We start from the raw sequence: 16,830 nt of genomic DNA on the forward strand, positions 1-16,830 counted from the left end.
GTTCACATGGATCTTCCTCCCAAAAGACACTGGTATTGAGTGGGCCTTGAAATTAATTTGCATTTCAGCTAAGACTGGATAGGCTCTGGTACCTTGCAACTGTGAATTAAGCTTTACCATTTTGCATTCTCAGATCTGGTTTTGATGGAAATAGCTTTCAAAGAGGATTGGAATTTTCAGGGAAACACTATGGTGAATGCTAGAGGAACAGATCTGCACTTGAACAGGAACAGTGCAATTTTAGTAGAATTCAACATGTTCCCATTCCAGGCAACGTAGATTAACAGAATGAAACTGCAGCAAAAGCGTTTTGGCCTCCTGAGCCAAGGTCTCATATCCCAGTCCAAACTACTTTAGAATTCATAGAATCACAGTGCAAACAATGAATAGAATTTTATTTACAATTCCAATTATAAACTAGAGGCCTTCACTTTAAATAAGCATAAACCAATGAGAACAAAAAAAGTTACAGGAAACCTAAACACTTGTGAAGCCACAAAAAAATTTCACTAGAATTTCCGTATGGCTGCATCAATCTCGGGGACAAGTTCCTTCAGTTGGTTCCACTGCTCTGGGTTTAAGGCAATTCCTGCAGTGAGCAAACAAAGGATACAAGAACATTACAAACAGCTTTGACCAAATGGCTATGCAGTGTCCACAAAAGCAAAAATTGTGCAGTATACAAACACACACACAACCACACACACACTAAGGGGTGGGGAGAGAATACTACAAAACTTGAAGTATCCGGTTTTTAAAATTTGCTTACTAGGACAGATGCCAGCCTCCATGACCTGGTCTAGATAGGCGAGAAAAAAAAAAAAAAAAAAAATGGATGGATGGATGGATGAAGCAGGTTTGCAAACAAGAGAAACTCCATCCCAGCAGGGAGTACAAGGTTGACAGTAACCTCAGGCAAGGTGCAAATGCTACGAACAGATCTACCACAGAGCATTGGACTAACCAGATTTTTTTCTTCTTCTTTTAGAGCCAATAAGAACAGGATGGAAGTGTCCTGTTGGAAGGCATGGTTTATTTCTATTCATATCCTAGAATCTTCAGCTCATGTTTAAACTAGAGCTTGACCAATCAGATTTTTGCCACAGATACAGAAAATGTCAGCTTGTTAGATTAGTGGCCAAACAGCCAGCTGATCCCCTGGGCTGAAGAGAATCCTCCCAGTACACAAAAACAAATGTTAAAACATGCATGTTATACAAAGTGTCAATTCAGAAAAATCAAAAAATAATGTATAAAAACACTTAACTCTTGGTATAATGAAATAAGATACTCCATTTAGAGCCAGGATTTCACATTGTATCATTCACAAAAATGCAATGGAGTTTATTTAAAAGAGCAGCTAATGAGTAAAACTGTCTAATACTACATTCCAGTAAAGGAAGTATATAATGCTTCTCTGCATTTACATCATGGAGCGGTCTCCTCTGGTCCTCAAACATTGCCAATACCACTGAAAACCTATTTACTGTGCACTAATGAGCCTTTTCAGTGTCAGGAAAGCATACTTTACATCAGGGGTAGGCAACGTCGGTCCTGGAGTGCCATAGCATGTGCAGGTTTTTGTTCCAACCCAGTTCCTTAACGAGAACTCAATTATTGCTGATGAAGCACATATTGCTTAAGTGACATTTTAATGCTTCATTTTAGTGGTCTCGCTTGTTAAGGTTCTCCAACCTTAATTGCTTATTTCAATCTTAAACTGCTGCATTCAGTGTTTTAATTGCTCCTTATTAGCAATAAGATGTAAAAGCAGCCAGCAGTTCTCCAGCTAGCTTTTTTCCAATTACATCTGTGTGTGTTCATCATGCACGGTTTGATTTAATAAAACACTTAATAGAAAAATGTGACAGACTGAAAATGATCTGTTTTAGGCTTCAAATCATTTGGATGATATCCTTGGAAAGGAAAAAAATCTATGATATAAAAGCCTTACATTGCACAGACTAACAAGCCACAAAATTAAATAAGGTCTGAGATTGGCAATGATTGGTTTCTAATTAAGCAATTGGGTTGAATGAAAACCTGTAGCCACTGCGGCTCACCAGGACCGACATTGCCTACCCCTGTTTTACATCTTATTGCTAATAAGGAGCAATTAAAACACTGAATGCAGCAGTTTAAGATTGAAATAAGCAATTAAGGTTGGAGAACCTTAACAAGCGAGACCGCTAAAATGAAGCATTAAAATGTCACTTAAGCAATATGTGCTTCATCAGCAATAATTGAGTTCTCGTTAAGGAACTGGGTTGGAACAAAAACCTGCACATACTGTGTCACTCCAGGACCGACGTTGCCTACCCCTGCTTTACATCAACCAACTTGTGTCAGCAGCCTCCAAAAAGAATTCCCAAAACAAAAAGCCAAAAAACAAAAAAAGATGACTCAATGAAAATCTGTAACCTGAAGATTTCAAACCACCACATACAAAAATCCCTTTAGTGTTATTCTTCAAACACTAGACCCCTGCTACAGCAATAGCGACTCAGCCAGACCAGAAGATGGAGACAAACTCACAGTAATTATAAACCTGTAGAATCAAAATGATCATGCACCTAAAACAAGTCAAAATCTTCAATATAAAAGCAAACACTTTAAAAACTTTGTGGATTTTTGAAAATTCAATTTCAAGGTTTTTTGAAGATACGGACCTCTTGTCGAGAGGTTTACTTACCTTGGCAGTGACACTCAGGTCTCTGGTGACACTTCCTATGAAGTCAGACGGATTGGGAGAGCAGGGGGGGGGGGGGGGGGGGGGGTTGGTCATGAGATCACTGGAAAGGATTGTGTGGTACTCCCAATCTCTCTGCAAAAGGACGAAGGCCCAAGTCTTTAGAGTCCTGGTGCTTCCTGTCTTGCTATATGGTTGCGAGACATGGATGCTAACCAGTGACATAAGATGAAGACTGGACTCCTTTGGTACGGTGTCTCTCCAGAAAATCCTTGGGTACCATTGGTTTGACTGTGTCGAATGAGCGGTTGCTCATGGAGTCCCAAATGAGGTACATTACCTGCATTGTGAGGGAGTGTCAGTTACGGCACTATGGCCATGTGGCACATTTCCCCTCCCCCCCCCCCCAGGAGGGTGATCCAGCTCGTAAGATCACTGTTGGGGACCAGAGTGGCTGGACCAGACCAAGGGGTTGCCCACCCAACCCCTGGCTGCAGCAGATAGAGGGTCATTTCCGGAGGGTGGGACTGGACCATGTGTCTGCCTGTGGCGGGGGGGTTCGATGGGGGTTTGCAAACCAGGATCCAGAGTGGTTTCCTTGTGTAGTGGGTGTGGCAACACTACCAGTGCATGCTCCCCAACTTGACCTTTTACATTTTCACATCCAACTCCTGTGACACACAATGGGTCACTGCTTTATAGATGTCTAATGGTAACTCGATAGACAAAATGGTGTTAACTTTCCAGATAGAAAGCTTAAAAACCAAAAAGAAAATAAATTTGAATTTCTCCAAACAGTCTCTGAACTTTGCTCCATGTGGAAGTTCAGCCTTAATCTGAACATCTTGGTCACCCTAGATATGGAAGGAAACAGCCTGTACAACTCCAATTGCCAATAGTGGTCTGCTTGAAAAAGGTATGAGCAGTACTACCCAAAACTAATGCAAGAGTTTGGTGGTTAAGCCTCTACTGCTAACCTTAAAGGCTGTATCACCTTTTGCACCTTAAATACCAATCACTGCTTAATCCATGTAAAATTAAATCAAAATAACCAAACCACCAATACAGTCACACTGAAGTTTCCACATTTATATAAAAAAAAAAGCTGCACACAACACTAGAGTAAAACTGACAAAGTTGCTAGGGGTCACGACTTTAAAGCCCACACAGCTAAATACAAATTCCCTCCTGTTCCTTGCACAGCAATTGGACCAAATTGCTTGCATATCACCCCAGGGTCACTGGGACAGGATCCTTCTATGGCTACCTCAGGCAGCCCTAAAATAGGTGACCAGATATTCAGAGTGCAGCCAAAGTGCCAGGGCTATTTACAGGAGGGGTGGCCACCACCACCCCAAGAAAGAAGAAAAAGGTAGATCTATAAAACTCATGCAAGGATTAGGAAAGCATGTCAAGTCCACATACCAACTTAGAGGTTACTACCGCTACTTCACTATTTGTACACACGAAAAAACTTAACTGCAGACCAGTACAAGTAGGATTTAGGCCAGTTTAGGGTCATCAAGCAAATGACCCCCACATCTTCCAGTTATCAGAAACTAGAACAGCACAACAATGAAACTCCATAACAGGCTGGGAATTAAACCTCTGACCTGGAGCCATTAAAAAACCAAAAGACAATTGGCAATATCCCATCACTAAACAAAGAGAATTTATTCCTTAGACATGCATTTTTTTTTTTTGCACTCAGGAGGGGGCAATACTCAAGTGAATAACTGCCCAATTAAGAGTGGCATAGTGGTTTGTACTTCTGCCTTAAGCCTTCCAGAGCCAATTGTGAGCACTGTCTAGTCGGTTTCAAGGAATGCTTTTAAATTGCTAGTAATATGTCCCATTGCAAGTACACTATACATCACGCCTTCCCATGTGCAAAATTACCACAGTGTAAATAGCAATGATGCCACTGGCACAAGTACAGATACTGTACTACTCCCAGGACCTTGGGTCATTTCCTAGACCAAGCACTGAAGAATCTACATGGTCTCTCAGTGTTCATGTTGGTTTTCCCCCTGGAGACTAAATTAGGTGTATTGGTATCCAATTAACCAACCACCATCATAGTGGTCTACTTACCCCATCCCTCCAAAGAGGTTAGGCTCAGAAAATGATGAAGGCCTTTATTAATGTATTCAGTTTGCTTTTCAATCTTTGGATAATTGATGGTAATTCATACAAGTCAAAACTACAGGCGACAGGAACCACTGCCTGTAAAAAGTTAGGCACAGTACTGAAACCAGTTTATTCAAGGACAGACCAAGACAACTGAAAGAGTGACGAACTACACACATGTAGCTCCACTTCCTTTGTAATCACAAGCAGCTAGTGGTGGAGGAATGGAATCCAGGCCCTTTGAGCCAGAATCACTAACCTCTGAAAAACTCCAAGGGCAAGAAAATTTAAAATTAAAGGAAAACTGGAGCAAGTCACCATTGTGTTTCTAAAATGTAATATCCCATAATGGTTAGCACTCCTACCTAAAGGTTCAAATCCCATGTCTGGGCTGTCTATACAGAATTTGCACATTCCCCTCTACATTAGTTTTTCTACTCAAACCAAAAGAGTGGACAGTGCCCACCATTGGGGTGTACATAACTGTACCCTGCAGTGTACTGCGGTCATTTCCCATGTTGCATCGGATGCTTCTACATTGCAGCCATTTTTGGGAATAGCAAGTTTAATACTATAAAACAGTCCTGTTTTTCTCAGAATGAACAGTCTTAAGTTTTGAGTCAGTTTATGCATTATACATATTAGTATTTTAGTTAAATAAGCAAATGATCCAGGTCCCCAGCTGGATGCCCTTCAAAATGAACAGCAGTGTGATGCAGGGATAAAATTTAAAATCCCAGCCGAGTGTTCATTCCAGGTACTCAATTTTAACCACAATTCACGGTCACAAATAGCTGGATCTTATCTTGAAAGCATTGGGCATAAGTCAGGAACCAATCATGAACAGTGTTCTAGGTCATCAGAGGCCAACTCAGTGCTATATCCAGAGCCATTTTCCGCCTTACAGCAATCCTCCCCAAACAAAATTTAGAAACACACAAAATAAAAGCCTATAGCCATTGACCGCACCGGACACCCCTAATTTGCACTCCGTTCCCTCCAAACATTTATAAAACAAGCATCTTCAATCATTCTAGAATGCAGACAGTGATGCCCGAGGAAGGTGAAGGTCACTGAGATCAGACAGTGAAAGAGGCAGAATAAGACTTGTCCAAGTGGTTGGGGTTTGTCACGAGTGCTGTGGAGTTGGGTATACTTGCGAATTTAAAAAAAAAAAAAAAAAAAAGTCACAGCATATAAACCACACCAGGAGTCAAATTTAGACTAAATTAGGACTACCTAGCCTAGGAATTCCAAAATTATAGCAAGTGGATAAATCAAATTTAGACTTGTGGGGCACCATGTCACTCCACCTTCAGTGACACAAAGCCATGGAGCAAGTAATTTGTTAAAAGGTCTTCGGGTAACCACACAGTGGTCCACTCCACAGCCCCACCGAACATTCAATTGAGAATCAGTGGCAGAATTTTAGGAGAAAACATACCTTTCTTGCCTGGTTTTGTGTCCCCCTCCTTGTCCATGTAGAACTCTCGGATATCGATAAGAACTTTTCCCTTGAAGCAGGATACTCGAACGTATCTCATTTTACCTATCTGAACAGACATACATCATCAATTCTATAGGTTCCCTCCCACATCTTTGATAAAAGACATTAGCAGCCACTTCCATAGCTTGACGCTGCCACATCTGCACAAGTGAAAGCAGGGCACCTGGAACATGTTCTCTTCCTCCTCGCTGGCCACGGTTGCCTTCTTCTTGACAGCTGGTGGAGGTGCTGCAGTTACTTTACTGGAGCTGCTCTCACCAATTTTCTGCTTCTTCTCCACTGGTCGCTTTGACTTCTTTGCCTGCAACAAAAAAAAAAAAAAAAAACCACACCGACAGATTAAATAGAAAATAGGACAGATTTTACATTTTAACTCAATGCGAGTCAGTAGTGTACATGCCCCCCCCAGTGTGCCCGAATACACTCCTAACAACGTCTGGGCGCGGTCCCGATAGGATGGCAGATGTCCCAGGCCTGAATCAGGACATTACAGAGCTCCTGGACAGTCTGTAGCACTACTTGGTGGGGTTGGATGCCCCAATACACAACATCCTAGAGGTTCTCAATTGGATGTCAGGTCTGGGAAACATAGGCCAGTCAAGGACATCAATTCCTTCATCATCCAGGAACCGACTATACTCTCTAGCCACATAAGGCCATGCATTGTCCTACACCAAGAGGAACCCAGGGCCAAGAGCACCAGCACAAGTTCTGACAACAGCTCAGAGGATTTCATCCCACTACCCAACAGCAGACTTGGTACTATTGCCTAGATTGTGAACCTCCAAGGATATGCCACCTCCAGACCTTCACAGACCCACTCCCTGCCAAACTGATCATGTTGGAGGATATAGACTGCATAATGTTCACCACAGTGAGGCTTAAACAGGGTTTGGAGGTTTAGGAGATGCCAAGTTTAGAACTATACATGGAACAGTAGTGTAGAAATAAATGAATAAATTCCAAATCAGTGCTTAAAATGTTAAAGTAAAATGAGTAAGATGCAAAGACAAACTGTCAAGTTTAACTTTGGTAGGGCAAATGTTGAGCAGATGCAGCAAAGTTTGAGGATAGACTGGGAGAAGTTTTGTTTTTTTTTTCTTTGTTAAGGACAGTCAAGGAGCAGTTGAACATGTTTAAAAACATTTTGCATATAATGCAGGACACGTATATACCCAAATTTCCAAATCGAAAGGGTTGGGAAACCAGCAAGACTGATAACCCCAATGTGAATTGTAGAGATGGGGGGGGGGGGGGGGGGGGGGGGGAGAAAAAACAAACAAACCCCATAGCAAGTTTACAGAGTCTTTTTCAGAGGTCTTAAAGTGAGGAAGAAGATGAGGATTAAGAATCATAGTGGACTTGTCACTATCAACTTCCAGACAGTGTTCAGAAGCTATTAAGGCCAATAGAATGTCAAATTATATAGCATAAGACCAAGGAGGATATACTCAAGTTTCAAAAATGCTCAGGTAAGGCCTCACCTGTAATACGGTGTACAGTTTGTCTCCAGGCAAAAAAAAAAAATTTAGTCCAGAGAAGAGCAACAAGGCCGATCCCAAGGCTATTGAGGGAATTATGATGAAAGCTTAAAAGAATCGAGCTTTTAAGCAAAAGATTGACATAATTGAAGACTTAAAAATTAAGGGAATTAGTCCAGTGGATTGAGACTTATTTTAAAATGAGTTCATCACAAACAGGGACACACCTGGAAACAAGGTGAAATTTCACACAACACATTTGGAGGTGGTTCTTTACACACAGAACCATAGGCACTTGGAATAAGCTAGGTACCACATCATGCTACCAGGAGTGACAATGACACTAGCAAAACTAAAGAATCACTCAGGAAGGATAGCGAGAGATTAACCGTCTGTGGCCACCACCTGCAAAACCATTCCTTTGGTGGGGTAGGGTCTTGCTGTTCCCCCTCCAATGCACTGCTTGTCACTTTAATTTGTACCAAAGCAGGTGAAGCAGATTGACGATCACTTATGCTTCCCAACTGGATAGATGGATATCCCCAAAGCTTAAATGACAGTGTTAGACCAATTAAATGTTCCTGGCTTTAAAATTGTCCAATTCTGTCCTTTTGTCCCAACTTCAAGGCTTACAGTTTTAAATCAGACTTGCCAGTTTTACATTGACCCATTGAATCTTCTTTCAGCTGCTCCAGTTAGGGGTTGCCACAGCGGATCATTTTCCACATCTTTGTTACACCCACCAACTGCATGTCCTCTCACCACATCCATAAACCTCCTCTTAGGCCTTCCTCTTTTCCTGGCAGCTCTGTCCTTAACATCCTTCTCCCAATATACTCCGCATCTCTCAATGCTTGTAAAAACAGCCATTGTATCTTACAAGAGTGAGACTTGTCTAGCAGGTGTACAAATCCAGAATTTATAAATTAGACTTGTCTGCTGGGTACAATTGTCACAGCATTTGCCAACGTACCATTCAAATACAGGACAAGTTCTCACTACATTTGACACATTTTTACATCTAAACATTAGTTTGCCTTCAAAAACGACAAAGTTTAGAGTTTGTGGATTCCTTCTCAATATGGGGTTTTGCTTGCATTGCTGCAACACATTTCTGTTAAAGCAGTATGTCATTTACCAGTGGCATGTGTTTCAAGGCATCAAAATACTTAACCTGCTCCATTTAAATCGCTGGTGTACACAAGTCATCATTGCCACAACTGCAGTCACCACTAGCGATTGTTTCCTCATTTCTACAGGTGTAATTCCAGATGTGCAATGGAGAATATGGATGCTTGGACAGACATTAGTAAAATGTCCAAAGAATGCAAAGCCTCTGATTTGCATAAATATTAAGGATTCTGGCAACTGCACACTGAAATTGTGCAGTCTCCAAGACAAAGCTGTACTAGACAGGAGTTTTGATGGTTCTCTTTGAGACACGTTAATGTGATGCGGCAGCTCTGAAATGCATTTTCATGTGTAGTTTCACACACTTAGATACATTCCTTTGGAGGCACAATGTGATATAATTCACAGTCACTAAGCGTGGTACCAACTTTCAGTTGGTACTACCAGGTGGGGAGAAAACCACACTTAAAATTCTCAGCATTTTGGAATTTACTTTGTATCAAACTCCTGATCCATTATGGACTCCTAAAGCAATTAAGGTAAATTGAAGACAACTTTTTACTGAAAAAGCCCTACCCACACTATTTCCCTACAGTTATATCAATGCAATCATGGCACCTAAAAGCTATAAAGTTAGACTTGATTACATAGATAAAAGAATGATGCACTACACAAGAACCAGATCAGCAACTGGGAATATTAATTCATCTGAAGTTACCTTAGGTGAAGTCCTGCACCACCTTGTGGTGCTGCACCAAAAAAGGGAAAAAAGAGGGAGATGGGAAGGCTTACAGTATGGACTGGAGGGAAGATTCATGCCTACTACTGCAATCTTCCAGTCACAAATTTTGCCCACAAGTGTTGGGCCATTAAAATTACAGGTTTTACTTCAGACCCAAATTGATTCCTTTATATATATATATATTTTTTTTTTTTATATATATATATATATATATATATATAAAAAGTAGTATGCCCCACGTTATTAGTTGCCCACTACAGAGAGTCATTTACTAACCCATTTCCAACATGTTCCAATAAAAACCACACACTTGGGGCTTCACACAACGCTGTGCATAGAATTCACACTAAAACATGGCATATAGACAAGTGGAAATGTGTGTACACACAAAAATTCCATGCATATCCACTACATAAATCTCGGTCTGCATGAAAAGTAACGCTTGTGCATATACCTGCTGCCCCACCCCGACTCCTCCCATAATTTTGCATATTTTAATATGCAAATCAATATAAACAGCCCTTTCCGTTCAGTTTTCAGTTATTTAAAAAAAAAAAAATAAAATAAGCATGTGGAGGGTAAAAAAAAAAAATTCAGCGAATGCAAAATTGAGGCAAGGAAAAATACTATTTGTTGGCTTAAGCAGTGAAAAACAAGAGTCGAGAGTGTGGAGAAGCTCTAAAGTTCAAAAAGTCGCAGTGCCCAAAATAAAAGGTTAAATATCAAAGTCGCTGTAAAAAGGTGAGTCATTGCCCACTGTCCAAGTGTCATATAGAAGCGTATTAGGGTCTAGAGACCCCATTAAAAGTAGAACTTCAAACTTAATCGGAGGTGGGCCCCTCCTGTCCAGCATAACGGTTAGTAATTTGCAACTATATCCTAGGAGCAGGATGGGCAGTGGCATCCACAACCGTGTCACTATCTGATCACATGCTGGTGAAAAATACACCTCTCTAAAATGGTTAAAAAAAAACCCCCCACACAACCACACACCCCCTTTACAGCCACTGCAAGTTAAAAATGGAGAATGAAACATGGAAAGTATGGGTGGTAGTAGTAGTACTACTACATAAAAATGTAAAATGTGGATTCTCTTCCAAGACAACTTTGTGAAAGATTAAAATGTAACATAAGCTAGAAAGTAGAAACTGTTCTGTGCTATAAAATGAAGCAATTTCAATTTGTAACAAATTGATACACCAGCAGACAGGATTACTACACAATCAACCCGTTTTACACAAGTTTGAGAAAATGGACATCAAGTCCTCACAGTAGTGACACTAATGCACTTAAGCCATATTAAGTTACACAATTAAACATTAGATATGTTCAACTGTTAAAGCTTACAAAAGTGACAAAACTGACAGTCACTGTTAAAACAGCCAGAAGAGAGACCTCTTATCCACAAAACATTCAGCTATTGTACCTTAACATTAATGATTAAAAAAAAAAAAAAAAAAAAAAACACCCCACACACAATATAGATGCTGCGCAGCATTTTTACACGGCTGTTCAAGCAGACAGTCAAACCAGAGGCAACCTGCAAGCTTGTCTTAATATGAAGGCACAGAATAGGTTTACAGTCTGCATGTGTTAAGTGAAAGTCATATCTGGTATTTCTTTGCCAGGAAAAGTGACAGCAGGGAGCTCTTGGTGTTGCATGGTCAGACAGAAAATTGTGAACTTTGTTCCTACTTATGTGATCTTTCTATACAGTGCCTTGAACAGATTTTAAAACTGTCTTGGACAGGTGTTACACAGCATACCAAACAAAGCATGGTAGTGAACACTTCCCTCCACACCACCTTTAAATTTTTTATTTAGCAAATTTACCAATACACCAGGGGAATTCCAGTTATGTACAAAACCTCCATGGACAGGGGTCAATGCAAAAAGTACCTCACACTAGTTTAAGTGTAAGAACAGTTGGGCTTCCCAGATTAAGACAAACTTATTGCCACATTTAAATATAGCAAAAATCATCAAGTACCACCAATCAAATCAAATGTTAAGTCAGCATTTCGAAGCCTTGTTAAGTTTACCATTGCTCTATACCAGGGGTCGGCAACCCATGGCTCTGGAGCTGCATGCGGCTCTTCAGCCTCCTTGTAATGGCTCCTTTTGGCCTTGACAAAAAAAAAAAAAAATGAAAATGAATAACGGCAATTTAATTTAATTTGTGTATATATAATGTTTATTTACTACTACTACTGTTATACACTTTAACATCTAATTTTTATTTTTATTTATAATTTGTCAACTAAAATATGCGTCACATCTACGTCTATAGCCCTCGCCTTTACCTGCAGGTGGCTTCTGGAGTGTGCGACCCCTGCACTAACCATGAATAAATCCCAAAAATGAAAAATCCCAGAAGAGAACAGAGTTTAATTCTGCGTGGACAGAAGCATTTGCCTTCACCGCCAACGACGCTGGCTTACCGGTGTGCTTAATATGTGGCGATAAATTATCGAACAACAAAAAATGTAACGTTGAAAGACATTTTCGAAACAAGCACTCAGCATTCACTGAAAAATACCCAAGTGAAGATGAGCAAAAGAGAGCAATTTCGGAACTGCAACGGAAAGCTGAACAGAGCAAACAAAAAAAGTGGATCACTTCTCCACAATCAACTACAGCTGCTAGTTTTGTGGCAGCTCAAGAGATCGTAAGGAGGGGTAAGCCGTTCACAGACGGAGAATACATGAAAGAATCGTTCATAAAAATATCAGAGCATCTATTCTCTGACTTTAAATGTTTTGGTGTTTGAGCGCATGATGACAGTGTTTGCCAGAGATGTACAGAAAGGTACACTCTCTCACTTCCCCTCCCTGAGAGAGTTCAAAGCAGTGAACATTCACATAAATTGTGATTTCCACCGTACAATTATTGCAATGCAAGCTGCATTTAGAGAAAGATTCAGTGAGTTCAGAAAGAAAAAAAACTCTCCCCCCTTCCCTGGACATCGACCCATCCCTGCTGAACACATTCGCATTCACAGGAGTAAGTAAGCCCGATCTAGAAATTGAACTGGCCGAATAGCGGATAAAGATTTATGGGTGTCCAAGTTCAAATGCCTGACAGCGGATCTTGAAGAAGTCGCCCGTCAGAAGGCTACTCTCGCTAAAGAGCACAAATGGACTGATATTGAAAACCTCCCCAAACCCGACAAACTTGTTTTCAATACATGGAGTGCCATTCCCGAAACATATATGAACATGAAAAAATATGCATTTGGAGTCCTGTCCATCTTTGGCTCAACATACTTATGTGAGCAAGTTTTCTCAAGAATGAACTTCATAAAGTCCAAATATCTCTCCCACCTCACACATGAGCCTGCAGTCCTGTGTGAAGGTCAAAGTCACATCGTATAGCCCCGACATAGAACAACAACAACAACATTTATTTATATAGCACATTTTCATACAAAAAGTAGCTCAAAGTGCTAGAGATGATCTGCAGCGAACTTCAGAAACAGAAGTCACATTAAACAGGTGAGAACAATAGCATTTAATAGGCTAATATTTAAAAAAAAAAAAAAAAACATTTATTTCAGACCCGGAGCTGATGTTGGTTTTTTTGTATGTTCAGGTGCTTCAGTTGATTGCTGGCTGAGAGGGAAACCTGAAGAGGATGAGAGCACACTGAAATGGAATTTTATGTTTACTTTTTTAAAGCTGCTAAGCTACAGCTAAATGTTTTTATTTATATTAAAGTGGGCTAGTTTTTATTTTAATTTTATACAGGTATAGGAAGGACTCAAATAGGCCTGCAGAGTTCAGTTAAATTTATTTCAAAGTAGGCCTACACATGCACACTGCACTTCTGTTTGTTGTATTCCATGGTTGTAACATGTAAAATCTAAAAAAAGATTAAAACTTTTAAAAGTTTATAAGCTGTGTTATGTTTTGCAGCTCCAGACTATTTTTCTTTGGAGGAAGAGGGAGCAAAATGGCTCTTTTGATAGTGAAGGTTGCAGACCCCTGCTCTATACAGATGTAGGACATCCAAGGAATTTGTTGGATCAAACAGCCACATGCAATAGCCCAAAAAGCTTCACACGGAAAGGTCTCCAGTCAAGAACTAGTATAGTTCCTGGGAAACTATAAATTTACACACAAGATTATAAGATTTGCCAATGTTAATACAGGTATAGGCTCTTAAGATTTCATTAAAAAAAAAAAAAAATGTGCAAGCCTAAAACAAAGAACATGTTTTATTGAGTGAAGAATGAAAAAAAAAAATAATGGCATGCTAAAAGGAAAAAGGTTAGGTAGCAAGTAGCTCTGGCATTTAGAACTATTTAAAAGTTGCCTCAATACAGTAAGTGGACATAGCAGGCTGCAAGATTATTAATGGTCATCAATACTATTTCCATGATTTAAATGTTTTAAAGAAATATTCAATAATACTCCATCTAAAACAATCCCCTTATTAGTTTGTTCTTTGGTCCATCTCCTGGTTGTCTGGAAGAAAATGACATGCCCGGGTAATAAACCTAAAGGAAAATTTACGAGTTAAAATGAGGGAGTCTGGTGGAGAAAAGCATTGAACACGCCAAATGAACTCCCATCTGCCAAGTGAAGATTAGGCAGGTCCCACAAAAGACTTCAGATCACGTAGATGGTGCAGTCATGCCACGGGCTCAAGGACATCCAGTAATTCTCAGCAACCATGCTAATGGAGACTGAACAAGCCCACAGAGCAGAATTAAGAAATATTGTTTCAATGTTCTCAAAGATAATAATACGAAGTAAAATAAAAGATCAGCAGTAAGAACACGAAGATAACTCGTCATCGAAACGGACAGGCGGTCCAATTTACGAGCCAGCCTGGTTCAAACGTCCCATACCTGCTGGCTTTAATCCGAATGCTTCGCCATTGCAGTCTACAGTCTGATCAAGGAAGCAACTGGGCATTAACCGCAGTGCCACGGACGGCACTCACGTTGTATATTTGGTCACACTGTAAACCCTAATAAACTGAGCAGCCAGCAGCCATATAGCGACTAAGTTATGTCTACGCGTAAACCTAAAACACTGAGCGCTGTAAATACGCATCAAGTTAAGTATATTTTACCTCGGAATTACTTTCCATTCCCGCTTAGGTCGTAGATTTAACCCATGGGTTTACACGCAGAGTTTGTTCCGGGTACCCCATCCTAAGTCAATTATCGAACAACGTAGCCTTTTGCCCCGATAGTGATGGCTACCCCACCGGCCTGTTCTGGGTCACGCCAAGCCTACTGGGCTCACCAGGTGGTAATTTTAGGCCCAAGTCGTTGTCATATAGAAAAGAGAAAAATAACCTTCTTGTCGTCTTCATCTTCCAAACTACTGTCATCCGAACTTGACGAAAGAATCTCCTTTGATTTCGGCATGTTTTACTCCTTTTCGCTGCAAAAAGAAAGAAAGTTAACTTTTTAGAGGTAATGGTTAGGCCCTTCGGCAATGACACAGAATAGCGGTTTAAATTACGAACTCTAAACTTCTGCAGAAACAGACATGCTGAAAAGTATGGGAGTTTATGGTCCTCACAAAGGTTTGTTGGTGCCAGTCGTTTATTCAATTTTTCTGAACCCTTCCCCTTCGATAGTTTTAGGCCCCCGCTGAAATTAAATTCCGGGTGAAGGAACCAAAGCTGTTCTGAACCTAGTGCATCTCGGGCACACTTGCCTGTATCAAGCCAAATAAAAGGTTTTGCCACTATTATGAGGTACTGCAATATTATGAAACAAATGGCGAAGATCTAAAACTTCACAATTGTGCTCTTCACTTCGGTCATTAAAAAAAAAAAAAAAAAAAAAAGGTTACAAAGCTAACCAAGGAAGCAACATAGTATAAAATCATCATATCAGACGGACCAAAACTAAGAAATAAATATCAAAGCTCGGGCTAAATTAATCGACGAAGTAACAAAACCCACTTCTGTGAAAGAGTCTGCTCATACAGCACGCCGAACTCAAATTTCGGAATACGTGTTGGCAAAAAAAAAAAAAAAAAGTTCCAAACACTTCTATTATCCAACGGTAAACTCCCAGCCAAAAAAAAAAAAAAAAAACACATTAAAGTGTTAACGTAAACGAGTTTTCTAAAAAAAGATCCAGCACCTGCTTACTAGTTCCTCAATCCAACGATTTATACTAACAGCAGTCCTTAAGGCTCCGTCAAGTTTAATTAAGACCCCACTATGTAGTTTCGAAGAATGAAGAATAGAAACTCGTATTATTGCATAAATGATATAAAGGACTTACGCCTTATAACCTTAATTATTCCGTCCAGTGATAATTGATGCAGGAATGAAATGATGTAAGTTTTTCCACTTTATTTGCGGGTATCATCCTCCGTTCTTCTTACAGATCCTTCGTACGCTTTCACTGCGCAGCTTTGTCCTCCTGTGATGAGTCTTACGCTGATTAAGTTATTTGTCTCAGGTTTCGCACAGGTGCTAACAATCCGAGCCAGACTTCTTCACCGTAATTCCCTAAAAAATTCGTACACCATGTACGTTCTGCGTGGTTCAATTCAAGCAAATAACATCATTTACACCTGGCATTATTAAATAGACTTTTCACGTGATCGTACAAAGAATTAGAAATACAGTTAAGTATACCAGCCAATCAGTTGCCCTTTAGCCTCTTGAAGTTTATGATCGCGTGTTCTACCCATTACTCTCCAATGTATTTGTTGTTAGGTTTTTTTGTTTTGTTTTTTTGTTTTTTTTTAATTTTTAGACTAGACGTCTTAATAATGGTGGCAACATGGTCTTCAGTACAGCAGTAATCAGGCTGGTTTAAAGTCGCTTACTAATTATTTGCCGAATAAATTGATGATGGAGTTACTGTTAACAGCATTTCATTCTTCATAGAGCCTCATGTCAGTTTTACTGTCACATGTACACAGAACGATGAAACGCTTGCATTCCTCCTCAGAATAACTGCAAATAAATAAAAAGTATACATATAATGCAACACTTGGCATATATGCGATTACATTTTGATTACATGCACATACATATAATATGTATACTCAATGAGCAAATATTAAGGACACTATACTAGCGTTGGGTAGAGAGTTTTGCTTTCAAAACAGCCTCAGTTCTTCATATCATGAATTCCACAAGATGTTGGAAACATTCCTTTGAGCTTCTA

The 16,830-nt window shown here is 40.0% G+C and overlaps 1 protein-coding gene across 3 annotated transcripts; it reads right to left on the minus strand.

Moving 5' to 3' along the window:
* Positions 1-406: 406 nt before the first annotated feature.
* Positions 407-16,098, minus strand: LOC114661560 (activated RNA polymerase II transcriptional coactivator p15-like). 3 transcript variants are annotated; one of them, XM_028814699.2, is made up of 5 exons: positions 15,606-15,715; positions 14,989-15,076; positions 6,490-6,627; positions 6,264-6,372; positions 407-589 (listed from the first exon to the last, which is right to left on the minus strand). In XM_028814699.2, the coding sequence occupies exons 2-5, from the start codon at positions 15,058-15,060 to the stop codon at positions 510-512; spliced, it is 399 nt and encodes a 132-aa protein (XP_028670532.1). In that variant the 5' UTR covers positions 15,061-15,076; positions 15,606-15,715; the 3' UTR covers positions 407-509. The 3 variants fall into 3 exon arrangements, with proteins under 3 accessions (XP_028670532.1, XP_028670530.1, XP_028670531.1); XM_028814697.2 differs by lacking the exon at positions 15,606-15,715 and adding an exon at positions 15,934-16,098 and having other exon boundaries at positions 408-589; XM_028814698.2 differs by lacking the exon at positions 15,606-15,715 and adding an exon at positions 15,790-15,917 and having other exon boundaries at positions 408-589.
* Positions 16,099-16,830: the final 732 nt, after the last annotated feature.

This window comes from Erpetoichthys calabaricus, chromosome 12 (genome assembly GCF_900747795.2).
Source record: "Erpetoichthys calabaricus chromosome 12, fErpCal1.3, whole genome shotgun sequence".
Taxonomy (NCBI): domain Eukaryota; kingdom Metazoa; phylum Chordata; class Cladistia; order Polypteriformes; family Polypteridae; genus Erpetoichthys; species Erpetoichthys calabaricus.

What these genes read in the sequence shown, in the direction of transcription:
- LOC114661560 (XM_028814699.2), bottom strand. Translation starts at nt 15,060, where the DNA reads ATGCCGAAATCAAAGGAGATTCTTTCGTCAAGTTCGGATGACAGTAGT. An exon ending in AAGATGAAGACGACAAGAAG is followed by an intron (nt 6,628 to 14,988) that starts GTTATTTTTCTC and finishes TTTTTGTTGCAG; the next exon opens with GCAAAGAAGTCAAAGCGACC. An exon ending in CACAAAACCAGGCAAGAAAG is followed by an intron (nt 590 to 6,263) that starts GTATGTTTTCTC and finishes TGCTCACTGCAG; the next exon opens with GAATTGCCTTAAACCCAGAG.